Below are 27,958 nucleotides of genomic sequence, written 5' to 3'. Positions count from 1 at the left end.
ACACTGCTGTAATACAGGTGTCCAGCATGACAATACCAAACAAATGAGGGCAAAGGGCCACATGAGCACCCCCAACTGTGCTCCACATCTAAGGGAGGAGCAAGAGAGGACCAGGTTTCCCGGGGGTAACTCTCTGGGCTCACCCCATTTTTGCAGCTCCTGTGTCATGAGTGTTTACCTGGAGAGTGGTATGTGTCCCAAGAAAGCGCAGAAGCAAAGGTGACGCCAGCTGCAGCAGGGAGGAGGCAGCCCCGTGGGAGGCCAGGCACCAGCTGGGCACAGGATGCTACTTACTCACCTCCCATATGAGGGCTGCTGTGAGGTTTACAATTCATAAAGTGTGTGAAAATAAGCAAGTAGGTAGGTGAGATATTTAAAGACCAGCTGCAGTTAAATGTGCCATCTTCCACTTTCACAGAGGCGACACCCCCACCTGATGCCCTCCAAAACACCAGCGTGTACAGTGTATATGAAGACTTTTTAGCCCCATGTCTGTGTCCCTTGAGTTCATGGTGGAAGGTCTAGCCTCAGACTCAGTAGTAGAATTAAGCCACATGTATGGGAAAAGAAACCAAGGACAAGGGGTACATACTGATACCAATCAATACCTCTATGGGCATTTAATTCCAGAAAGTTAGCACAAGCCAAGCCCATGCCAGGTGTTAAGAATGAGTTCCAGTCGTTGCCTGGGCCATGCTGGGGGTGATGGATTCCAGCCCCTGAACAAGCCCATGAAGTGGAGGGACCCCTACAGGATCCCAGCTGGCTTAGGTGATGTGTGGGTGCAGCTGTTGATGGGGACAAAGGCACAGGGTCTAGGCAGCACCTGTCAGTGCTCAGGGTGTTTAGTTGCCGCCACTATGACAAAGCACTTGGAAGAGCACTTGCTGTGTGTCAGAAACATCAGCTTTCAGATAAGAGCAATCCTCTGGGGACTTCGTGGCCAAGAACACTCCAATTTAGGCACCTGGTGCCAATTTACTAATTGAAGTCACATCAATTTCCTCTGAGGGGCAAAGAAAACTGGACACTAACAGACCTGCTCCCCTTGGAGTTACCCTAAACCCTTGACAAAAATGAAATAGTCTTTTAGGTTAACTTATAAATAACCCTTTCCCACAGTACTTTCTAAGGAGAAGCAAACAAAAAGTAATTTGCCAAAGATGAAATAACTTAATAAAATTTGAGCAGTAGACATAAAAGTAACTATTTCCAGAAACAGTTTTCTATATATATCACTATTTTTTGTATGTGCTAGAAATTAATCCATGTTACACAGTGACCTCAGAAGGAAGAAAGTCACTTATTGACATCTGCTTACTCCAGGGCTGAGACTAAAACATGAGTTCCATTTAGAGAGAAGAATATGACAGGAGCAGATACAAAGCACTGCCTTTCCTCTCCACTGACCCTGAGCAATTGATCAACCCACTGATCTGAGGCCATGACAGGCTGATTGTGAGCTGTACAACTTTTCAGAGATAATTTATGCTACAAACAAGGGGCCCTCCTAGTGTCACACTCCTCTACCCTACAGGATGAATTATTCGGCTAAACATGGCTTCATCTGTATTTCACAATTCTGTTCCCAGAGACTCATGGTTGGATATGACAGATCTACCTTGCGACAACTCAGCAGGACTCCATGTCAGGGGGAGAAAAGGGGTGGGTATCAGATGTTCCTCATCACCACCCAGAAAGTTGGTGCTTACCTGGTCCCTCAAAGGGCAAGAGTGCGGATGGAATAGGGTCCTTAGCACCCAGTGGGATGAGGTAGAGGTTCTTGATGTGCCTGGTCTTATTAGGTACAACACCAAAACGGCCACGACTGCTCAAGTAGGAGTAGAGAGAAACGTAGGCAACCTCTTCTTCCTCTGTCAGGGGGTGAAAGCGGATCAGACAGAGCTCCTACAATGCAAACAGAGGACAGGGGAAAGCCTTCACCTGTGGCCATGCGAGGAAAGCATCTGCTTTAAAATTTGTACCCAAACCTCAAAAGTACAGCCTGAAATGGGAGATTTTAGCAATTCTGATTTTGACTTTCATAGCCTTATTGTCCAACATTTGAAACAATGAGATAATGAAGTAGTAAAAGAAACTCACGATCAAGCATCCGACTTCCCAACTCAAATCTTGGTTTCAGCAGGAGGCCCTTTAAAATGACTTCCACTCACAGCCTCGATTTCAGAGAGCTCTCCTGTGAGAGGCACAGGCCATGTAACGTGTAGGCTTAGCTGCGTCTGGAGCAAAGTGTAAGCTTTCCCGCATGCACAGCGGCTGTGGGCACGGGGAGCAGCTGCACGATCTGCAGCCATTCCCTGTGTGTCTCCACACGGGAGGGTTAAACTAGGCACAGGGTCTACACCCTTTTGGGAATCTGATGGAAAACTGTACATACAGAAACACGCAGCTGGAGCTAAACCTCAGGGGTTCCCAGAAAACCAAAACCCATTCAAGAGCCCAGGCTTGGTGCCTTTTGCCAGATCACCTCCAAATTCCCACTGTACTCCCTCAATCATAAAAAAATAAAAATAAAAATGAGGAAATAAAGTTTTTACATTTTTTTTAGTAAAATGTAATCATATAGACATGACTACAGTAAAGAAAAAAAAAAAACCTTCTATCACCATATTTCTCAAACACACCATCACACAGGAATGTAACTAGATAAACTTATTTTAACATTCACCTGAAAGTATCTAGTAAGTTGCAGGCTGACATTTCAAGTGTTAACCATCAAAATGAAAGGTTAAAAAAGATGTTTAAATAAGCTCTATGTTCCATTGTTGCAGAGACTATACTATAAGCAGATACCTTAGACACAGAAGACTTGAGTTCACCAACATAATCCCAAACCATCTTCGGTGCGATCCTCCCACCGATGTGAATTGTGTTGGGCAAGTCCTAAATAAAAAGTACTTTGAGTAAATCACCTGTGAAACTCTAGTGTTCAAAAAGAGACTAATGTAGTAACATGAAGGCACCAAACAACCCAAACTTCAAGAAAACAACAATTCCAAGGAAAATGGTGATAACCGTATTAAATACTGACTGGTGAACTACCGTCCAGGATTACGAGCTCCCAAACCCAAAGGTGGTGTAATAACCTTCTGACAAACAGCATTGTTTAGAAACTGCTGCCCAACCTTTTTACGTTATCTTTTGTGAACACACACACACACATACAGTAATGATTCAGTTATTACCAGGATAACTGACTTGCCACTCCTTCCTAAGGTCATAAATTCTAGTGCCATCTTTGTTAACTTTGAAAAATGAAAGACCTGTCAGGGGGTTACACCTGCCACCCACACTATGCAGGTTACAGACGCCTGGCCATGCTGGTGGCTGGGCACACACGTGTGGTAAATGCCCTTGCTAAACAGATCACTGGGCTGCCCAACTGCTCAATCAAATTTCTGCTCTGTGCAAACTGCATGACCTGCTGACCCACTGTGGCAACCATTATCTTGCCTGTGGAGGTATTTAAGTACCCAGGCAGCCAGCGTAAGAGTGTCACATGTCTGCCTGTAGTAGAGGAACTCCTGTGAAAGACACATACACACAAGCACACACACATACCTTTGGTACTAACCTCACTGAGATAATCAAAACACCCAGAGACAGGATATGCCTTAGTGACAAACTTTGCTACACTTTTCATGTTAATAAATCCTTTCCAAATGGTGCTGAGTTGAGATAAAAAGCGGGGCGTATCTCCTTCTGGAGAGGAACATGACTCTGAGACATTGTAAAACAAAACCAAGAAAAATAAGGAAATCTCTCTGTGGACAATCAGAATTTCAAAAGAATGAAGACCATGTGTTTAAAAGTAAAAGTAAATTCCTACAAGTTTTAGTAGCTTACTTTTGCCAAATAAATGCTTTAATCATAATGATATAAATAGACATTTTGGTCAAAGAAAAAATAACCTGAATTGTATTTCTGAGTAAAATTCGGAGTTGAAGTCACCAATTGTCTTTCCATTCATTAGTTTAAAAGAAAACTTCATTGGCTCTTTCAGACTATATCTGAAATACACACCTGATATTCTGTGATGGAACTGACAAGTGTCCTGGGTCAGGGGATGAGGACGGCTTAGCCAGTATGAACCTGGGCACCGTCACAGAAGTCAAAGCAGGCATCGGTGTGTCTTGTTTGGTTTCTACCACATGGGCACTGTCTGACTGGGCTGGTATGGAGGCTGTCACTGTGCACGATCCACTTGGAGCAGTCCTGGAGTCCCAGCTGGACATGACGACAGTGGTGACAACCGCATTCCCACAGCCTTCCAGTGGGGAGAGCTCAGGAATGAAATCTCCTGGGGGCCCAGGGAAATACTTTCTCTCCAGGTCTGGATGAGAAGCACTTTCCAGGTCTGGCTCAGAAGCATTTCTGGGCAGAGTTCCTGGTATCCCTTCATCAGCTGAGTTAGGAACTGGATCAGATGGAGAGCTGACACACTTGGATTTTAAGTCTTCTTTCTTAGCAGAAGCCAACAATTTCTGTTTTTTCAGAGGTGGCTCATCTTCTGATGAGGAAATCTGACCTGAGGTAGATGAGGAAAGACATGGTGAGAAATCTGACACATCCAAGACCACAGCGTGCTCATGAGCAGGTAATTACTTACGAGAACCCAAAAGCAACAATGCAAAGAGAGGAGCTAACTTCATAAACTCCAGAAATCCATTCAACCCCCCCTCCCTTTTTTTTTTAGTTTAAAGTCACATTTGGAACGATTAGTGATTTTAAGCAAAATCCGGTTTAATGGGATCCCAAAATTATGCTCACCTGTACAGATTTTACAATTTAGATTAAAAAGATGCGCCTCATGCTGGCTTGTGTCTTTCAACAAACTGCTACGGACGTCCAGAAGGGGCTGGGGGCTTTTTTCAGGGACAGCTTGTACTGATTCTTGCTGTTCCTCAAAGAAAAAAAAATGACTAGGTAATTTATTTTCCAATGCCACTTCCAAATTAACAGCACACATGAAAAATTTTGATGTGATTAAGAACCACTGGATGAAAAAAAAAAAAGATCACTGGATACAAGTACTTGACAATTAATAAAATTATATATATCTGTTATAAGCTCAGTGTCCTGCCCAATAATGAAAGACACCTAAAAACATTTCAAATGCATAAATTTCACTCTATCTTTTGTGAAACCTGAAAATACCAAATGCTCACATCTAAGTCTGACAGGAGTGTAGAATCTTTTATATCGGGAATGGTTTCCTGTTTTCAATGTCAGTCTTTTTGTTTTCATTACACAATTTAATTCTGGACTCTATCGCCTAAAATAAAAAACACAACTCTCAAGCCCTACACCTTGTTTTCCAGGAGGAAAGCATATCACTCCTGCAAATGGTCTATTAATTTACTTCTGGTAAAGTTAAGTCTCTGGTATCTGAAGCAGCCATTCTAAGTCAGTACTCACAGATTTCATCAGTTTCTCTCGCCACAGGGAAATTTCCTTAGATCCAAGTTCTTCTGGCTTCATTCTCACAAGTTTTGCCAAAGAGATTTCTCCACACAAAACACGACGGAAGAGTCCCTATAAAGAAACATCTTTCATTCTTTCATTCAAACAATATCTGTGTGTGTTAATGTGGAGCCTACGGAAACAACAAAGCAGCACAAGAAGCTCTGCCTGGAGGTTCAAGGACCACAGGACAAAGACCGAAGCTTTCAATGGAAAGCTGCACTGCACAGAGCCCTGCAGAGGTGCAACCTCACCTGCCTCCCCAAACAGTCCCTTGAGAGCAGGCACCAGGCCGCCCAGCTGAAAACAAATGGAGGCCCAGAAAACATGGGTGTCAAAGTCAAGCAAGGCCCATGTTGCACTGATTCTTCTTTAAAAAATAAAACTCACCTCCTCAGGAAAAACAAAACCACGTTCATAATTTGGAATACAGGTCACAAAGATACAATGTTAGGAATATAGACAGGAAGAAATGACTTGTGCTGGGGGGCTGTTAACCATGATGAGATGCAGAGTATCTGACCCTGGTTCTACTGCACCCCTAAGAGCTCAGAGAGTGACACACAGGACCAGAAGACTGTGAGCCCTGGTGGCAGGAGGCAAGGGGCTGTAGCAGGTGTGCAGCTCAGCCTTTCCAGACTTCATTTCCATTTTGATCAATCACAGGAGAACAACCCCCACTCCACGGCTGCTATGAGGACTGAGCTGCCCTGCAGCACCCGTCGAAATGGTGAGAACTGGAGGGGCTGCTCCTTATTATTACTGGGAAGTAGCCCAAATTGTCGGGCTCACTCAAGTGCTGAGAGAGAAAAAAATAAGGCAGAAAAGCCTGTCTGAAGCCAGAATATGGACACAGCCATATTCTAGATTAAAGAATCTGTACTTTACTTTAGAGCCAATGAAGGGATGGGCATGTGATTTGGCACTGCAATGTTTAGAAGAGGCTAATCTGGTGAAATAAAAGATGAACTTCAGCCAGTGAGATCCCTGACAAGAGTCCACTTAAGGTAGGGAACAGAAAGATCCTCAAATAACACCAAGTACATGGGGGCATACAGAAGTGTCAGAGGATAAAAATACTTTCTAACTTTCATGGAAAGAACATAAATGTTGCAAATGCTCTTTGATGTATGACTCTGAAACTCAGCTAATAGAAAACACACACCAAGTTTCCTTCTGCGTCAGGAATATTGCAGTACACAGAGACCACACACACCTGATTTTTAGGATCCTTGAGGTTGAACAGCAGGCTGCGGTATTTTCTCATGTAGCGAATATCTGTAACTTGAAACAAGTTAAACATTTCCTTCTCCAGATGAAGGGTGATGTTTCCTACTTCTTTCTCTGTCATGATTAAGTCATCACTGTCACTGACTCTGAATGGAATGAAAAAGAAACTACATAAAACCCTTGAATTTGGATACATTACATTTTTGAAACAGTGGGGCAATCTCAAAGTGATCACGCCATACATGGAAGAGCCTCCACAGATAAAAGCCAAGGACAACAGCCCACCTTTTCCACAAAATCTCTTTCAAGGAGCATCTTATATTCTGCCGAATTTGTGAACTGGGCTGTGACTGGGCAGGGCTCCAGGTCCCAAGGTGTCCTGGGACTGGAGAGGCCACAGGGAGAGATGTTGCTACCGGCTTCCCGATGGCTCCAGCCAAAGCAGCAGATCCAGGGAACTGTCTGGAAGCAGCCCTGTGCCTGACAGCGGAAGTGCCACCTGAGGGGGTGGCCGAGAGCCACGGCTTCTTGGGGATGGTGCCCTTGAAGCCAGAGGGTGCCTTTTTAATGGCCAGTTTGGCTGCTGCCACATTAGCAAAAGGAGGAGACATCTTTGGAGCGAGATGTCTTGGCGATGGTCGTTTGCCCACCAAGCAGCCCGGGCGGACTTCTCTCTTTGAGGCCGAGGCCACCGCTGCCTTCTCCTCTGCTCTTCCGTCTGCCTTCCTGGCTGCAAGAGAGAGCGCAGGTGTGCAGGTGACACAGGAGAACAGGCTTCAAACACACCCACCCTTAACTAGCAGGAGCTTACTAGGCATTACTGAATAGGATACATTTAGAAAAAAGAACTTTTAAAATCTTAAAATTCAAAAAAGAAGCTTAATTAAGGGCTACTAACAGTATTTATGATAGTGACTATGGCTTACTTCAGAAAGAAAAATGCTTTATTATATTATTATATTAAAGCTCTTACTTCACCCAATAAACTCCACAGTCAAAGTGTCAATTTACTCCTCAGCTGAGCTTTAAAACTGAAGGACACACTTAATTTTACACCAAAAACAAACAAAAAAACCCTACGTGGATTTAGGGTAGCAATTAAGAATTCAAGTGCAATTTTTTTGTAAACTTGAATTTCATAAGTTTTCTCAGGAAGGGTAAACAGACGAGTGCTCCTTACATGCACATTCAACCTCGAGTGGACCTCTGTGGCCAGCACATCTGAGCATGGAGGCAGGGAGGTCTCACATGCCACATTGTCCTATTGGACAAGTCACTTGGAGGTGATGCCATTAATGAAATATGGAAAGGTGACAGGAATTTGCAACATAGGGAAAGTCAGTCATGTTTCCATACTAAGAGTTGGCAACCAACAATACAGTAATGCTGCTGTATGAATGTCCCCATTTACAGCCCTCTAGTCACAACTGAATTAATGTGGTAGACAGTAAATTAGTGCTTTTAAATCAAACAAAGATTGTAGTCAAAAGCTCAAAAAAAAAAAAAAAATCCCTCAAAAGCCCTGAACCTTTACATGCCAGGAAAGAACCCATTGCATAGTCCACCAGAACTCAAAGATCAGCACAGCAACCCCTCAGGGAGGCAGGGGCTCCAGTGCAGATAGCGTGTCGATGGATGGTGCTTGTTCGGGCAGCCGTGTCACATGTCAGAAATCCAGGTAGTGGGACAAGGCGTGAAATGCCAACAGGTACAGGGCTGCAGGTGGTCTTGGGCCTTGTGGGATGAGGGTTTCCCAGGGTGAGTGGTTGAGGTACAGGCTCTTCTCAACCTATCTGCTCAGCAGCAAGCCTCCAAACTCCCAAATATCTAAGTGAGAGGATTCAACATATGTTCGAGCGATCCCTTCAGTTTTCAGTCAATTCACTAAAAACCTGGGAGCTGCAGTTTTCCCAATTTACAGGACAAATAAAATTCCTTCGTTTTACAAATTTGCAACAGTACTACATGGATCCAAAGCTTAGGACAATTAGACAGTGTTAACAGGCATTAAAGTTAACTTTAATCCCAACTTCTTTCATACTTTTTGTCCTAACCCTCCTTTTAATGGTAATTCACACAAATGGCAAATCCCATATTTTCCTCTCCTAGAGCCTTTCCAACCTCACACACCCTGCCTGCCTCTTGCCACAGGTGGCTGCCCACAGAACCCCATACTTGGCAGCATTTCTAAGCCTCAGTGGTCGAGGCTCTCCACAGACCACTGTGTCCCCTGGGGACTGTGGCTCACATGCTACAACAGCCACACCTCTCTAAATGTTTCATGCCTCTGGGAGTTGAGTTTTCAACTGAAGTGCACTACACAGCAATGACAGTGTCTGACAAAATAGAAAACAGAGACACACTAGGAAAAACAACAAAGACTACCTTTTAATGTCCAGACACCTTGTTTTAACATTTTTACGTGTATTATTTTATCAGATCAAATTTGTATACCTAAGGGATCACAGTATGTTAGTATTTGGAAATTTATTTTTTAACAACTCAGATTTAGCTAGTGAGGTTTGCTGCATCTAAGTTGAATGGCTCCCAGAGTTTAGATTAGATGAAATCAGCATAGTCCCCTTTCCACGGGAGAAAATGTGCAGGGGACAGGGAAGGGCTGAACATGTAAAGCACAGCAAGGAAGTAGTGCTAGATTCACAATGTCAAAGGACTCTGACATTGAGCAAGGGCACCATGAAGCAACTATTGGCCTAGATAGTTGTATGAAACCACCCACCAGCCAGGAAGACGACCACCCAGCAGTCATGAAAAGAATGAACCTATCATGATAGAAATCGAGACCTAAAACCAGTTCAGTCACTGCCTTTATAAACAGAAATTTTTCTGAGAATATTTTAACATTATACTTCTAGATAACTCTAAAAAACCGGTCTAAGGCATTTCCAGAAACCTCAACAAAGCACTTTGAATGCAGCACACTGGAACCCTGTGTGATATGACCTGAAACCAAACCTTAGTGACATTTAACGTTCACGTTTCGGGTTACAAATACACGTTCACTTCAGAAACATTATCTACACATTTCTCCAAACCATAAGCTTTAAAATGAGATGTCCATGAAAGATTAAAACTTCCACAACTGCTCCAGTTGATGTATTTTCTCCCTCATTCAAGGAAAAACCAAGAGATTATTTCTGGGACATTTCCAAGACATGTGACTAAAGTCACCGATTACCGAAGAGCAGTAATAGTAAATTAATGTAATACATTAAAAAAGGTAATTGCCTTCCTTAACCATGAAGATGATATTTTATAAAATTAGCTGCTTCTCTTAAAATCCAACCTTCATTATCCTTTACCTACTCTTTAAAGAGTACATAAATAGGAATAAGTAAATTATTGATAAAATGTTCTATAACTGGGAGACATCAGTGGCCAGTTGCCCACAGTTCTACTTTGAAGGAAAATGTTCAAAACATGCCAAAAGATCTACCCAGCATCCGCCCCAGGGACCTGCATGCACTTCTGTCCCACTGTGAGTGGCAACCGCAGCGGTGGTGCTGGACTTGGGTCAGCTCAGCTGGAATGGCAGCAAAAAGAGAAACTCATTTTTGAGCACAGCTAAAATGTAACTTACAAGTTCACTTTTTAGTGAATTATGTTGTGTATAAATTTACAGGAGAATAAGGAATAACTCTTTAACCAACCAGAAAAAAACCTATTCTAGAGAAACAGCAGCACCGCCTTTCAGGGATGAGACACCCCTGCCAGCTGCCGAGCTCTCTGCTGGTCAGCAGTGATGTCATCCCGGCAGCACTGACTGTGTCATGGTCATTGGTGTGCCACCCAGTCCCCTCCCATCTGTCCAGTGGACAGGAGGGAAAGCCATTCTGTCCACACAGCCTCCTTCAGCATCTGCACCCATGGGGCCTGCTTGTGGGGAGGAAAGGTGTCACCTTAGGGAGCTGCCTTAAACCTTAGCAGCAGGAGGAACAGCTCCCCATGGCCAGGCCACGGCCCCGGATGAAACTGCTGCTGCCAGGCCTGGCCATTTGTTTACAATGGAAATAAGTTGTTTGGGGTCCAGCCGACCATAGAATGAAGCAGGCTCTTGGGCACAGGGAGCAGCAGCACACCCTAGTGGGCTAATTCCCCCAAAGCATGAAACTAGGTGTCTTGTCTCACTAAAAGGATGGCCGTGGCAATACATACAGCATCACCGGACACTGGGTGGCACTAGAAGGCCTCACAGAAACCAGGAGGACATAATCTGGCCCCCAGCAAAGGAATTATGCTAACGTGCTCGGTCCTCTGGGTAGAATCTGCCCAATAAACCACATGGAAGTTGCAGCAGGACAGGGATGAAAAATACGGGGCAAGAGATCAAGTCAGCACAGTCCCAACCAACCCCACAGACACTCATGTCCAGTGACCGCACACACTGGATGGCTCCTCACAGGCAAAGGAACAGGTGAGACGCACCCCTTTCTCAGTGCTGGTGACTGATTCAGGGAAGTCGGGCTCCAGACCCTCTCTCACGCCCACGATGTCCTGAATCCTCACCATCAGCTACAGCTGTAAGGACTGTTTCTCTTCTATGAACCTGCAAGCGTAGGCTCTGAAGAGACACAGTGGAGAAAGCATGTGAGTAAATTCTGCTCTATTTTTAGATCTCAGTAAGGCACATGCACAATGTCATTTCCCATCTCAACTGTTTCTTCAACATCAAGATTTTTCCTGGTGTGAAAAATCAAGGTGCCAGTAGCAAAAGAAAATGTTTTGCTTTTGCTTCCCTCAATATGCTTGAACGTTCTCAAGTGAATTTCATATCATGAGGGGATTTTGCTCTCAATTGCAGTGCAGGTCACTTCCCAGCTGTGCACCTATGTGCCTGGCTGTCAAGGCCATGGCTCATTTGGGAGCAGAGCTGCTGTTTGTCCAGATTTTCTGAGCCAGAAACAAACACTATTCACTTTAATAAGGTTAAATTTTAACAAACATCTATCTTTTTTTGGTGCCTAAATTGTTTACTACTTAAACCGGCAAGGCAGAAGCATGTTAAAATAGTCCATTTACACTCCCCCTGTCCCAGAGGGCCATATGCACAGAACCCCAGAGCTGAAGGCACTGTGCAAATCACAGTGCAGGATGTGCGGCCAGTTACCGTGTGTTCTTCTCAATGAACACTTCCAGGTTTGCATCGAGTAAAAGTTGCCTCAACTTTCATTTAAGTAGATAAAAGTAGCAAAATTTCCTAAATTTACTTCTCTAATTCCCCAAAGCTAAGACTATAACTATGTTAGTGTTGATGTATAACAAACAAATATTAAATAGTTTACAACTTTATACAAATGTATCTGTAGCTTGTGCGCTATACCAGAGGAACTGTAGCAGGTTTCTTCAGAGGAGACCTTTGCAATCTCTGACACTGACAATGCCATCGAAGGGACTTTCCTAGAGTGCTAACCTTTAGGGTGTATTAGAGTAGATCCATAGCTCTAAAAGGCTCTAAGAAGGTTACTGAAGAGCAGGCGAATTTACTGAGTGGTCTGGCTGGAAATTCTACCCCTCACCCAACTTCCCCAAGGTGGCTGATGAACAAGAACAAAGGGAACAGGTAAGGGCCAGACTGAAGGATGCCACAGGATGGTGCTGACGGGATCGCACCCTGCAGCTTCAAGTTTACAGAGATGTGAAACCTTTCCCTGACCTAATTTTCTCAACAGTAGGCTACTTCTTTAATTTATAAAAAGTAAAACACTTCCTTAATGCAGCTGCAGGCCCACGCACACATCCAAGAGCCCTGGAGGGGCCTCCACATACCAACTGAGCCAGCACCCAGGTGAGTGCAGGATCCTGCAAGCCAAACTCCTCTGCAGCTGCGGGGCCATGCACATTGACCCAAAAGGAGCCAAGGCAGCCCAACATGCACCCAACTGCACTGATACAAGAGTCACCACCACAGCCTACAAACAGAGGACGAAGTCTCTTCCCTCATAGCCCCCTCCAGAGTAATAGAAGAAACAAGTGTCCTATCAGATGACCAAACACCAATGAAGATAACAGAAATACAAATAAATAAGAATATATGACACCACCAAAGGGATATGGTAATTCTCAAGTTCCAGACTCCATCAAGCAGGAAAACCTTGAGATGTCTGGAAAGGAATTCCAAGCACTGATCAACAAAACTCAGAGAAATAAGAGAAGAATCAATTAGAGAACACAATGAAAGAAGAAAAAATATCCAGGTTATGAAGGAGGAAATTTAGAAAGAGATTAATACTTTTGAAAAGAATCGTAACAAAACTAGAAAGGAAGGATTCATTCAGTGAAATAAAAAACAGAACAGGAAGCTTGAGCAGCAGGTGAGAGCAAGCAGAAGAAACAATTTCAGACCCAGAAGATGGTCTTTTTGAAATAACCCAGGCAGACAAAAAAGGGGGGGGGGGTATTTAAAATGAAAATTTAAGAGAGCTAATAGAAAACTTCAAGTGCACATACATCCAAACCATGGGTATTCCAGAAGGGGAAGAGAAAGGAAAAGTCATTATAAACCTAACCAAGAAAGTAATGACAGAAAGCTTCCCAGGCACAGAGAGAGATGCAGACCATCAGATCCAGGAAGCCCGAAGATCCCCAGACAGATGCAATCCAAAAAGATCCTCTCTCAGCCACGTTACAGTCAAACTGGCAAAATTTAAAGACAGAGAGAATTCTAGAAGCAGCAAGAGAAAAGTGTCAAGTCACCTATAAAGGAGTTCCCATCAGACTAACAGCAGACTTCTCAACTGAAACCTTAAAGGCCAGAAGAAAGTAAGATGATATATTCAAAATACTAAACGGAAAAAACTGCCAGTCAGGAATTCTTCATCCCACAAGGTTTTCCTTCAGAAATGAGGGAGAAATAGTGTATTTCCAAGACAAACAAAAATTATGGGAGTTCACTACCACATGACAGGCCCTGCAAGAAATTCTCGAAGGAGTCCTGCATCCAGAAACTGAAAAATGATAATCACTCTCATGGATTTACAAGAAAGACCAAAACCCACCATTAAAACCAAAATGCTAACAAGAAAGAGAAAGAAGTTAAATCGTGTTACCTGAAAAGTCTAACTAACATTGAGGGTGAAAAATAAAAGAGGAAGAAAGGAAAAAACAATATTGAAAACATCTAAATGAAAAGCAATATAATGGCAGGCAATAAAGCAACAGTTACCAATAACCATAAATGCAAATGGGCCAAACTCCCCATTAAGAAGACACAGATTGACTGATTGTCTAAGGAAGCTACACCCAACCATATGCTGTTTTCAAGAGACCCACCTCACCTATAAAGACACAGACTAAAAGTGATGGGGTGGAAAAAGATATACCACGCAAATGGACACAAAAGCTGAGCAGGAGTGGCTGTTCTTCTATCAGATAAAACAGACTTCAAACCAAAATCCATAAAAAGAGACAGAGAAGGTAGTTATATAATGATAAAGAGATCTTTCCAGTTAGAAGACATTAATAATCATAAGTATATATGCAACCAACACTGGAGCACCCAGATGTAAAGCAAACACTCATAGACCTAAAAAAAGAGATAGACCCTAACACAATAATATGAGGTGACCTGAATACCCCTCTCTCAGCATTGGACAGATCTTCCAGGCCACCAACCAACAAAGAAACACAGGGCTGAAACTGAGCCTTAGACCAATTGGACCTGGCAGACATCTACAGAACATTTCATCCGACAACTAGAGAATACACATTTTTCTCATCAGTACATGGAACATTCTCTAGCACAGACCACATGTTAGGTCACAAAACAGGTTTCAGCAAACCTTAAAAAACTGACATCATTCCTAGTATCTTTTCTGGCCATAATTGACTAAGACTGGAAATCAATAACAAGCAAATTTCTGGAAACTATTCAAGGGCATGAAAACTAAACAGCAGACTCCTGAATGACCTATGGGTCATTCTTTTGAAACTAATGAAAAAAGATGCATCATATCACAACCTGTGGGATACTGCAAAAGCAATAGTAAGAAGGCAGTATATTGCAATAAGTGCTTACATCAAAAAGAATGGAAACACTTCACAAAAATGACCTAACACTACACCTCAAAGAACCAGAAAAATAACAACAATCCAATCATAAAAGTACAAGAGAGAAAGTAATAATTAGCATCAGGACAGAATTAAATGAAATGGAGACCCCAAAAATGTTACAAAGGATCAATGAATCATAAAGTTGTTTTTTGAGAAGATAAATAAAATAGACAAACCATAGGTTTGCACACTCCACCATACCTATTTAACATAGTATTGCTCAAGCAAGAGCAAGAAATAAAGAGCATCCACATTGGAAAGGATGAAGTCAAACTGTCCCTGTGTGCAGATGACGTGACCTCACACATAGGAAACTTACACACTTACCAAAAACTCTTACAGTTGACTAACAATTTTGATAATGTTGCAGGGTACAAAATCAACACCCACAAATCAGTAGCATTTTTATCCTCCAATAATGAATGAACTAGCAGAAAAAGAAATCAAGAAAGCAAGCCCATTTATAATAGTCACCAAAAAAAATAAAATACCTAGGAATCAATTTAACCAAGGAGGTGAAAGATCTCTACAATGAGAGCTACAAAATACACCTAGAAGAAACTAAAGAGGACACATAAAAAGTGGAACGACACTCCAGGCTCTTGGATGGGAAGAATTAACATTGTAAAACTGTCCATTCTACCCAAAGCAATCTACAGATTCAATGCAATCTCAATCAAAATATCAACAACTTTCTTCACAGAAATAGAAAAGGTAATGCTAACATTCATATGGAATAAAAAAAGACCCTGAATAGCCAAAGCAATTTTGAGCTTAAAAAGAAAAAAAAAAAAAAAGCTGGAGGCATAACACTACCCAGTTTCAAATTATATTACAAAGCTCAAACAGCATGGTAATGTCACAGAAACAGACACTCAGATCTATGTGACAGGAGAGAAAACCCAGGGGATCAACTTTACATACTTGCAGCCAACTGTCTTTGACAAAGTCAACAAGAAAAGACACTGTGGAAAAGACAGCCTCTTTAGTAAATAAATCGTGCTGGGAAAATTGGACATCCATATGCAGAAGAATGAAACTGGACCAGTATCTCACCATATGCCAAAATCAACTCAAAATGGATTAAAAGACCTGAATAAAAGACCCCAAACCTTTAAATTGCTAAAGGAAAACATAGGGGACACACTCCAGGAAGTAGGAAGGGGCAAAGGCTTTATGAATAAGACCCCCAAAGCCACAAGCAACAATATAAACAATAAACAAGTGAGCTAATATCAAACCACGAAGCTTCTGCACAGCACAGGAAACAATCAACAGAGCAGAAAGGCAACCTAAAAAATGGGAGAAAATATCTGCAAACTCTACATCTGCCAAGGGCTTAATATCCTGAATATACACAGAATTCAAACAGCTATACAGTAAGAAATCAAGTAATCCAATTAAAAACTGGGCAAATGAGATGAATAGACATTTTTCAAAGACACACAAATAGCCAACAGTACATGAAAAAATGCTCAGCATCACTAGTCATCAGAGAAATGCAAATCAAAACCACATTGAGATATCATCTCACCCCAGTTAGACTGGCCATTATTAAAAAGACCATTAATAACAAATGCTACTGAGAATACAGGGAAAGGAGGACTCTTCTACAATGTTGGTGGGACTGTAAATTAGCACAGCCACTATGGAAAACAGTAAATAAGTTTCCTCAAATACAGACAGCACTACCATATGATCCAGCAGTCCCACTACTGGGTATATATCCAAGGAAATGGAAATCATCATATCGAAGGGACACCTGCACTCCCACGTTCACTGCAGCTCTATCTACAATAGCCAAAATATAGAACCAAACTCCGTGCCCATCGACAGATGACTTGATAAGAAAAATGTGATACATGTACACGATGGAATACTACTCAGCTATAAAAAAGAACAAAATTCTGCCATTTGCAACAACCTGGATGAGTCTGGAGAAAATTATGTTGTGTGAAATAAGCCAGACAAGGAAAGATAAATACCACATGCTCTCACTTATAACTAGGTACTAAGAAACAAAGTAACAAAGAAACAGAACAGACTACAACAATTCCTTGAACTTTCAGAAGGACAGAAGAAACCAATGGTTACTAGAGATGGGGGGATGGACGGAGGGAGGGAGTTGGGGGTGTGATGGGTCAGGTAAAGGGCATAAAGAAAAATCATGATTTGTAATAATGAATATGCTAATAACAATATTTTTAAAAGTAAGACACTTTAAATACAAAAAGAATGTCATTATTGGCTTTCAAGAAAATTCCAGCTATGTGGATAACATTAAAAACCAGCTGTCAAGCTAAATCCTTTATCAGTACAAATTTTGGTATTTCTTCAAATTGGGAGGGGAATATTGGTTTACATGTACAATGTCTGGTTACTCCCAGCCTCATTTATTTGTCACTGACAACTCTGGGAGAGACAGAGAAAATGGCTTATGCAACTTGTAAAAAAAAACACAGACACACCCTCCACCACCAGCTTTAAATTTCTACAAAACAATCTTGGGATCTGGTATTGTACCATATGTTTGTTTTATTAAAGGAAATTTGCTCATGATTTCAACGCAATGTGCTTCTGGAGCCAATGACAGAATTTATCCTTGAGGACACCTGTTCTCCTGGATCCATTTCACCCTGTGTCTGGCCACCTGTGTGGCACACACACGAGCAGGAGGACAAGGCTTTCAGATGGGGAACATGCACAAGCAATTATCTGGATTTAGGTCTGCAGGTTATTCAAGTTTTCCATTTCAACTCCCACAGCTAGAATTAAACTGTGGAAATCTGTTTTCTAGTTAAAATCTGTTCATATCCCAAGTGTTTAAAATTACTTAACAAGCCTTTAGGAGTCCAAAATTCTGGGAATTGTGCCTGTAAATATAAATACCAAACACTTCCATTTCAAAATTGCAATAAACGAGGAATACTTTAGAAAAAAAATTTCAGCCCACTTCATGCCTTGACTAATGGGGGGTAAACAGTGGAAACAAAGAGAAGCAATATGGAAGCAAACAGATATAAAAACACAAGGCAAACATCATGCTTTTGGGGAGCACTAAAATGAAAATTGTGCCTGTAAACTAAAGAAATTATATAGAAATCCCCCAAAATCAATTTACTAAAAATCAGAGGAACATTTGCATGTTAATCCCATCACCTTGAGAACGTGAAGGATACTTTAACTGGCAGCACACCTCCTTAAAGCAGCAGCAGAGAGCTTCCTGCACAGCAAGGCCCAGGCCACTGAGAAGCTGTACCTGTGCCCACACCCTGAGGGCAGCACCAGCCACATGGAAGCACACTGGATGTTGTCACAGTCACCTCCACAAGCAGCAGCGATGCTCAGCTCTATGCCACAGGACTTCTCACAATGTACACAGTCACACAGACTGGAAGTGGACCCAGTATCAGCCTCAAGACCTCCACCACCTGAAGACATCTCCACAGCCAGCCAGGGAGGCAAAGGAAGGGTCTTCATGGGGTGCGGAGTTACGACGGTCTGTGTTCATGCTGCCCCCTCCCGCTGTACCTGTCAGGACTCAGAGGATGTGCCCTGCTACCACAAAGTCCAAGAGATGTTTGGTGGGAGAGAGAGGTAGAGGCACATTGAATTTAGATTATTTTACCTATAACCCTACTCTCCTCCCAACCATCTTTTGGAAAGATGAAATTTCTGGGGAAACAGAAAATGATCAGAAGCAAGTAGCTCAAAGCATGTCCCTTATAAATTTTGGATATCCATCAATTTCAATTTTGAGATGTAGAGATGTGCTGGGAAGGTTAATCAGCCGTATCAGCATCAGTGAAGAGCTGATGGAAGAAGTGGGAAAGGCCAAAGGAGTAAACCTATGAGTACAGAAATTAGCCTCACTGATCTGGGCTTCTATTCATCCCTGTCCCCCATCAAAAGTTGAGTGAGGTAGGAGATAAGATTGAGATTAGGGCAAATTATTTCCTCGTCTTTTCCTTTCTCCAATGCACAGTCTCCTCAACCCCCACACTTGGAGTCTCAGGGTCAGCTCTCCAGTTCTGGTCGACACAGAGGAAAACTAACTGAACTAAAATGAATCACCCAAATTATCTCTCCCGTAGTTATTTATACCCCCGGGGTTTTCTTTCCTTTACTGTTAAGTGGCTAAAATCAACTCAGTTAAAGCATTTTACCAGAGTATTAAAAGGTGACTGTTCCCAACCCATTCACAGAAAGGTGATGCTTATTTTTACATCTGTTCATCAGCTGTGTAAACGTGCTGTTTTGTAGAAGTGCTGTAACTTAATGAACATATTAGATGTGCTATTTGCTAGCATGAAATTCTCAGTTCAAACAAGCTAAGGTGTATGGAGATTAGTTATAATACAGTAATTGGTTAACTCAATTTACTTGGGACTCCATTTCTTAGGTCTTGTGCTGTTTACATAACCAAAACGTGTGTGTGTGTGTGTGTGTGTGTGTGTGTGTGTGTGTGTGTGTAAGTGATGTATTAAAAGGCAAACAAAAGGAAAACACAGAACACATTTATAATCCTGAAATCTAGGGCTATTTAACCTTTTTGGTGTTTTAAAAGGCAAAAAAATGCACCATGAATGGCATAAATAACTAATTTGAGCATAGTTTTATAATAGAATAAAATGTATCTGATAAGTCTAATCTAAATTTCTATAATTTAACTGTGCAGCATTAGTCTCAGAAACAAGATCTAAAGCTGCATGATCTAATCTGGAGTTTCATGGATTTAATTGAAATAACTTCATTTCATTAATATGAAATGTATGCCAGGATATGACCTTTAATACTAGGGAGCCACTCATGCTTAGAATTCTCAGCACTTTCCCTTCAGTGAGGACACCCTGCAGCTCCACGTGTGTGAGCACAACACTGTGGGATCTACAGAGCAGCAGTAAATGCTCTTCAAAATTCAAATGCACGTTATGTGGGCGTGCGGTATATGAGGAGGACATGAAAAAACTCCCACCTGTCCAGAGAGAAATAAACTTAACTCCTGAAAAGCATACCTAAGTTGAATATCCGATGCAACACTAATTTGCAGAGGTTCCCACAGCATATAAAAATAGGGGCTGATTTTATGTGCTGAGAGCAGATCATGTGTGAAAACTAAAGTTTTATATGGGTTGTAAGAAGATTAACTAATGTCTGGACAATGAGGAATTTTAAACGCTGAGCAGTCTGTCTATTCAGATTTTGCTGAAGACAATACAAATACTTATCAGAGCCCAATAATAAAAACAGGTTAAAAAACTTAATCATCAACATGAAACATTTAGTACTGAGGTTTGTACAGCTTTTTGGAAAACACTGATTGGAAGTCCCAACAGACTAGAGATAGATTTTTGGTGTCAGGTGGTATCTTTGACATGGGCATTAGTTTCCAGCCCTGATGGTGCAGCCAGTGTTTATGATCAGCATTAAAACACAACTGCAACCCCAGTCCTGGACAGGCTCAGGCAACGGCTATCTGGAAAGAGTGGGAGGGGTTCAGGAGGCCAGCCCCCAGGTGATACATACGTTTGCACAACAGTGATGACGAGCCAGTGGAAGTCTTTTCCAGCTTTACTGCACTGTAATTCTGGTTGCTTGCCCAGGATGGCATGCTGCTTTCACAAGTTGTCTCCTTCCTGAGAGATTTGCTCTTAGAAAAAGCCACCACCACCTTCTTCACTGTGCGTTCACTTTTTTCTGGAGCCGGTCTCTTGTGCAGAGAAGAGCTTTTAATGCCTCCCTGGATAATCAGTAAAACCTCAATCATTAAGAAGGCCAGAAAGTACACCTCCACTTCATTTCACTGAGAAAGAAAGGTCATAATCCTATTTCTTCTTTGGGTCATCTACCCTGAGTCTGCACACCACATTTGCTCAGCAGCAGTCGGACTACCCTTGCACATCCAGCCAACCCTTAGCACTTCCACCTATTATTCAGGATTCCAACTTTTTGAGCGACAAGAAGATCCCTGACACAGAGGGATCCTTGCTGAGGTATGAGAGCAGTGATACAGGATGCAAGAAGAGCACAAATGATGTTTCTTTATCCTCTGCCATGCCCAGGGCACACTTGGTGCTGCCATTCTCCTCCTGGGTGCTGCAGCAGCCACTTCTTTGTCAGTTCTATGATTCAAAACTACCAACTTTAAAAATTAAGTCACCTAAAAGTTACATAAGCATTTGAAAATAATCAAGAAGACTCTCCAAACAGTGCTAGTTAACACTTTGCTTGTCATAAATGTAACGTCAACCTGAGCCCCAGGACAGGCCTGGACAAGAACCTGTGATTTCCAGCCATCCCTGAATTCTCCCCAAATTCCACAGAGTACCAAAACAGGACAATCTTGGCACGAGCCAAGGGCAGTCTCCTCTAGCCGGAAGCAGGCCATGCCCGGAGTCCTTGGCATGAACTGAGGGCAGCATCTCCTGCCTGGAAGCAGGCATGAAGCACACCAAAACACCACTTCCACGTGGGTGGGCCACCACAGCCACCACCACAGCCATGGCTGCTGCAAAAGCAGCTCAAGACCACCACAGTAGCACAGGTGTCATGCAGGCAGCCCAACAGACCCTCGACTGCATTGACACAAGGAAAGCCACCAGTGGAGTCTGGAAAAAGAAGAGTACATCCCTCTCTTTAAAGCCCACTCCAGAGTAACAGAAGAAGCAACTATTCTCTACCAGATGACCAGACATCAACATAGAGATACTAGAAATAAGAAAGTCCAAGAAAATGACACCACCAAAAGAATACAGTAATTCTGATATACCAGACCCTATATAGCAATAAGTCCTTTCAAGGACTGAAAGGGAATTCCAAGCAACAATCTTAAAGGAACTCACTGAGATAAGAGAAGACTCAGACAGCAAAATGAAATGAGAAAAAAATCTAGGATATAAGGAAGGAAGTTCACAAAGAGATTAATACCTTATAAAAGAATGAAGAGAACTCATGGAACTAAAAGATTCACTCAACAAAATAATACAACCAATACCCTTAAGCAGCAGGACAGAACAAGCAGAAGAAATAATTTCCCATCTTGAAGACATACTTTTCAAAATTACCCAGGCAGGAAAAAAAAGAAAAAAAGGTAAGAAAGGAAAAAAAGAAAAGAAAAAAAAAGTTTTTAAAAAGGAAAGCTAGCAGGCAACCTTAAACATACAAAAATTCAAATCAAGGGTGTTCAAGAAGAGGAGAAATGAAAAGGCATGGAAAACCTATCCAGTGAAATAATAATGGAAAACTTCCCAGGAACAGGGAGAGACATGGACCTTCAGACCCAGGAAGCTCAAAGATCCCCACACACAGATTCACCCCAATAATCCTCTCCAAGACACACAATAGTCAAACTGGCAAAGCTCAAAGATAAAGAGAATATTTTAAAAGCAAAAGAAAAGCATCAAGTCACCTATAAGGGAGCCCTTATCAGACTAACAGCAGACTTTTCAACAGTAACTCTGTGGGACAGAAGGAAGTGGGATGACATATTGAAAATACTGAAAGAAATAAACTGCCAGCCAAGCATACCATATGCAGCAAGGCTATCCCTCAGAAATGAGAGAGAAATAGTGTATTTTCCAGACAAAAACTGGGGGAGTTTACCACGTCACCAGCCCTGTAAGAAATCCTCCAGGGAGTCCTACAGCAGCAATCCAAAAAATAGTAATCACTCATCTTACTAGTTATAGTTCCGTTCAAACTGTTTCTTTCAAAATTCAGTTTTAGTAGGTGCTGTGTTTCTAGGGATTCATTCATTTCATCTAATGATCTAATTTGTTGACCAACCATTATTCATAGTATACTCTTATAACCCTCTTGATTTCTGTAAATTTGATTGTAACGACACCTTTTGGTTTTGATTTTAGTTATTTGAGTCTTTCTTAGTCCCTAGATAACGGTTTGCCAGTTTTGTGGATTTCATCAAAGTACCAACATTTAGTTTCATTGATTTTCCCATTTTTTCTATTTTCTGTTTCATTTTCTATGTTCTAATTTTTATTATTTACATTCTTTGCTAGGTCTGGGCTTAGTTTGTTCATTTTCTAGCTTCCCAAGGTGCAAAGATAATTGTTGATTTGAGATCTTTCTTTTTCACTAATATTCACATTTGTATTAAATAAATTTCTATTTTAGCAAAAAACTAAAATAAAAAACAAGTAAATAAATAAGTAAATAAAAACAGGTAAGCTATGGAGACAGTAAAAAGATCAGAGGTTATGGAGGAGGAATGGATGAATAGGCAGAGCAGAGAGGATTTCAGGGCAATGAAAGTCTGCAACAGTACCATGGTAGATACATATCATTGAACATCTGTCCACACCCACAGAGTACGCAAAAAAGTGTGAACTCTAATGTAAACTATGGTCTTTGGATGATGATGATGTGAAAATCCTTTTCATTAACTGTAACAAATGTACCACTTTGTTGGGCAATGTTGCTAATGGGACAGGCTACACATGTGTGGGTCAGGGGTATACGAGGGAAATCTCTGTACTTCCTGCTCAATATTGCTGTGAACCTAAAACTGCTCAAAAAGTAAAGTCTATTAAGAAATAAATAAAAATAATAAACAAACAATCTTGTGAGTGAGGTCTCCAATGAAGAACGTAGCCTTGTCCAGAGCTCACCTCCCTCCCAACTGCCCTGTGTGTCTACTCTCTATACAAACTCCGTCGGGTGACTACCAACTCTTTTTTCAAGACTGCTGCCAGTGTCCTGAAGTCTTATGTTCTCCAGGCAGCAGTGAGTTGCCTGCTTTTGCTTTACTGCATTTACATGACTGAATTTCAGCTAACGGGTAATAAAAAACAAATACATGGAAAAGGTGGAAGACAAAAGTAAAGGTGATACTATCTGCAGTACATCTGTACCTGCTGTCCCCTACATTCTACAGATAAATTAAAAAAAACAAGTCTCGGGGAGAAAACACTTTTACACAAATTTTGCTCCAATTGTTCAAGTGGCTGGTCTTAGTCAGCTTACCTGAACACCATACTGTGGAAGATGGAGCTTTTCTGGCTTCTTCTTGATCTTCTCCTTAGATTTTGGCTTCTGTTCTTTGCCTGAACTTAGGCATTTCATAGTAGCTGCAGCATGTATAAGAATACTGTCCTTGCTGCAGTAGGCCAGGTTGGGCTGCGCCACACTGGAGCACCCAGGGCGGGGACACCTGGAGGTGCCCGGAGCCTCTACCACCTGCAGAGCAAAACAGGGAGCTTCAGACAGTGCGCTGGCCAATTTCAGCATTAAAGTGCTGTGTAAAATCACTATGTAGAATACCAAGCTCACGGTTTTTAATGAAGAGATACCAACAGTATTTTTAATATGAATAAAACCTTATTTTATGTATTCAAACTACATGAATGTATTTCACTGAGGCAAGGCATTCACATTTTAACTGTCCTTCACACCATCTGTGGTGGGCAGAACTCTGAGGTGACCCTCAGGACTCCGGCCCCTGGTACATGTCCTCTGTATAATTCCCTCCCCCTTGAGTGTGAGCAAGGTCCGTGGACATGATGAGATTTCATATCCACAATCAGCTTCTGCTATAGGGCAAATGTGCAGAAATGTAATCAAGGCCCCAAATGAGGTGACCAGAAAGGGCCTGACTTCATCAGGCAAAATCCCTTAAGAAAAACTGGCCTTTTCTTAAGAGAGGAGACTCCATATTACTGATTGTGAAATAAGCTGCCCCATATTGAGAGGGACAACCAAGGTTAGGATCTGAGTAAGGCTGCCAGATAATATACAGGACACACAACTAAATCTGAACTTCACATAAACAAAAAACATTATATAAGTATGCCACAAGTATTGCATGGGACATACTTATATACTGAACAACATGAGGGCTTCTGCGCTTCTGGAAGGGGATCTTTCCCCTGCTGAGCCTCTGATGAGTGACTGCAGTCCTGTTAAGACTCTGAGCAGAGGGTCCAGCTAAGCCATGCTCAGGCTTGAGAGGTACAGAAACTGAGACCATAAATATGTGTTGTTCTAAGCTAAGTTTGTGGTAGTGTGTTATACAGTAACAGAAACCTAACACAGCACAAGAAGTACACTTGGTTGCATCTGTTTTGATGGTCAAGACTAAATACACATGAAGGTGTCCCTCAAGTGTACTTAACTGAAAACTTATTTCTCAAATTTAATTATTAACATAGTTATTTTTCCTCCATAGAATCTATTTTACTGAGAATACAATTTTATATAGGCTTAAGTCAAAGACATTGACAATAAAGACATGAAATAGATAATTTTCCTACTAATTTTTCTTAATGATTGTGACAGTAATGTCATATTTCCATTTAGTCCCTCTTAATACTTTCATGGTTCAGTCCTTATTCAAATGGCTCAGTCCCTCCACTTCCACCTTCCAGCTAACACAGTGCAAGAGTGTTCGTAAGGCAGAGACACAGCAACCTCAAAGCTTCCTGCTCAGTTGACCTCTGTTAGAAGACAAGCTGCCAGGGTAGGGGTGGGCCAGGGACTCAGGAAGGCCCAGAGTGAAACATGCTCTGAGTCACACCCCCTCATGGGCACTGGAATGGAGATTATGACAGCATGTGACAGCTCTCAACAGCAGAAGCTGACATATGTAGGAAAAATGATAAATAATCAGCCCCAGAGGGGCATAAAAACCAGGTGGGAAGGAAAGTCAAGGAAAGAGCCGCAAGACAGAGAAGTGATACACTGAGGACAAGAAGTAGTGAGGGTCGGACTGATGCAGGCGCCACCACCACTCAGGGTTTCCCACACTGAGTTGGCACAAGAACCACGAGGCAGCTCGAGAAGGTGTGTATGGGCACATAGGGGTGCACATGCACTTAAGCAATTGACAAAGAATGCTGCTGATACACGTAAAATACGTAAGTAACATCAAGAACATGGAAATAAAAGTGATTGTTAAGAATTAAGTCCACAACAGCAGACGAGGTAGGTACAGATGCTTGTCCAGATGGTGTGGGCAGGAGACGGGGGCAGAGCTCCTGAGACCCCACCCCAGATGCACCAGCTGTCCTGGTAAAAATTAGCTTATTCCAAGACAAACTTTTCTAGCCTTGATATTTCTACCAATAGCAAGTCTGGAATCCATAAGGTCAACCCCTTAATGTTTACCTCGCTCGGTAGGCAAAATACTCACAGGCTGGCAAAGCTTGAGTTTTTTCTTTCTGCTTGGATTTGCAGCTTTCTCAACTCTCCTCTTTATCTTTCGGTCTTCACTAGATTTTTGCTCCACTGTTCCTGTACTTGTAAACTCTGTGTCATCAGCATCTCCAGGTCTAAATTTAGTTTCCCGATGATCTGTGGTTTCTGCATTAGTCTCATCCTGCACTTGCAGAACGGTGCAGTTTGGGCAGATATAATCTTCCCTGTTCCTTTCCAGAAGCCTTCCTCGAGCCTGAGAAGCGCCCCCACAATCACCACGAAACCGTTCTTCACATCGGTCACAGCAACTCATAAACCTGAAATCACAAAACAGTGATATTAGGAATGGGACGTGAGGGACAAACACTCACTTTTTGACAAATTAAGAAGACCAATTAGTTTTAACATTTTATTGCTTAGAAAATACCAATATAGAGAAATGTACAGAGAACAGAATGAAGAAGATGCATATGTCCCTCTCTTGATTTTACTAACATGCAAGTAAGTCATTTTTATCCTTTTTTGGCTGGAGTGAGCTACAGGGTTTCAAGGCATTGTACCCCAACTACTTCAGTGTACGCCTCCTCAAAACAGCAGTGATGCCTTTGTCCCACCAACAAGCCAACAGAGATTCCTTAACACCAAAGTCTAGCGAAGACTCTGAGCTGCCCCCAGGTCCACACTGGGGTTCAACTAGTCTGCACCTGGCCCTCTGCTGTCTCCCAAGGAACAGTCTATGGGAGCACTCTCTGACAGATTGCTGAGACCACGTGTGGTCTACTCGGCAGCCACTGGCTGCACATGGCTGGGTGGGGGCAGAGGATTCTCACCTCTTCCCATGCTCATCACTTTGACTGTAAACAGCCACGTCCGGTGGCTACCACAGGGGAGGGGTGGCTCTAGGCAGGCCTTTCGTTCCTTTTTTGATAATGATGTGTTCGTCTTTTTTGAATGAACAAATTATTCATCCAGCCTAGCTTTGTAACATTTAAAATCAAAACAAATATAAACACTATTTTCACCACCCGGATTTCTTTTAAAGCTGGGGCAGCCCATCCCTGTCCTCCCATGACCCACCTGTTGTTACGAGGCTGGAGACACATGTGGTCCAGGGTGTTGGGGTCGTGCAGCTCACATTCAGGCTTAGGCTTGCCCGAGTCCCTGCTCTCTTCACCTTTCACTTGCTGAGCTGCTGTCCTCTCCAGCTGACTCTCTTGGTCATGGGTCACTGCCTGGGACACAACCCTCTGGACAGTCTCTGGCTCTTGCTTGTTGGGCAGAGCATTCTCGACAGTAGTTCCTGCCTCGACATGCACAGTTTCCGTGGGATTCTCCTCCCGACGCTTCTTTCTCAGGTGATTCTGGATGCCTTTCAGGGGCCTGTCAGGTGGCTCTTGCTCTCGCTTTCTCCAAAGGCGATTCTGAAGCTCCTTCAAAGTCAGGCCATCACTGTCATTGTTGGAAGTGTCCTCCTTGTCCTCTCCTCCTGTGGCCTTTCCAGAAGAGGCAGGTCGCTCCTGTACACTCAAGGAATCAGAGTGGGGGCCACTTTTCATCTCAGAGGTACTTCCTACGCTCCCTTCCAAGGCAGTTTCAACATCTGGGACTGGACAAGACGTTGGCTCACTGGAATCCGCAAGGGAGACAGGAACATTCTGTCTTCCTTGGTGCTGAGCTGCTGTAAGGAATTCCTCCACCCACTTGGTGCGCTGTGGCTGCCTCCCAGTGCGTCCCAGGGCCAGGCTGTGCTGCCGTGGGGGCTGCTGCCCCAGCGAGCCTGCCTCCATGTCTCCCGTACCCTCTCGCTTAGCAACAGTGGTTCTTCCAAATCCCCGGGTTTTGCTGAAGCCTTTCTTTGTGGGTTTGATAGTCTCAGGTGCCTCCGCACTGCTTGGGCCACCTTTATCTTCCATACCTCATGAGAAAATGTCATCACATCATGAGCAGCAAGCCACTGAGTCAAAAGATCACACAAACTCAACCACACACAGGAGGGAGCACAACCTGCCTACATGTAAGTAAG

The 27,958-nt window shown here is 42.5% G+C and overlaps 1 protein-coding gene across 1 annotated transcript; it reads right to left on the bottom strand.

Annotated features, from left to right (window-relative positions):
* Positions 1-1,686: 1,686 nt before the first annotated feature.
* Positions 1,687-27,848, bottom strand: LOC134376757 (death-inducer obliterator 1-like). The gene is given in 14 exon segments (XM_063095264.1): positions 1,687-1,908; positions 2,815-2,904; positions 3,596-3,749; positions 4,045-4,549; positions 4,792-4,924; positions 5,190-5,243; positions 5,246-5,296; positions 5,440-5,556; positions 6,701-6,860; positions 7,000-7,444; positions 20,311-20,524; positions 23,767-23,979; positions 25,931-26,252; positions 27,013-27,848. Coding segments are annotated over 14 exon segments (3,516 nt in total).
* Between the last annotated feature and the right edge of the window lie 110 nt (positions 27,849-27,958).

The sequence above is a fragment of the Cynocephalus volans genome, chromosome 4, assembly GCF_027409185.1.
Source record: "Cynocephalus volans isolate mCynVol1 chromosome 4, mCynVol1.pri, whole genome shotgun sequence".
NCBI classification, from domain to species: Eukaryota; Metazoa; Chordata; class Mammalia; order Dermoptera; family Cynocephalidae; genus Cynocephalus; species Cynocephalus volans.
This window is presented reverse-complemented; position numbering and strand designations above follow the sequence as displayed.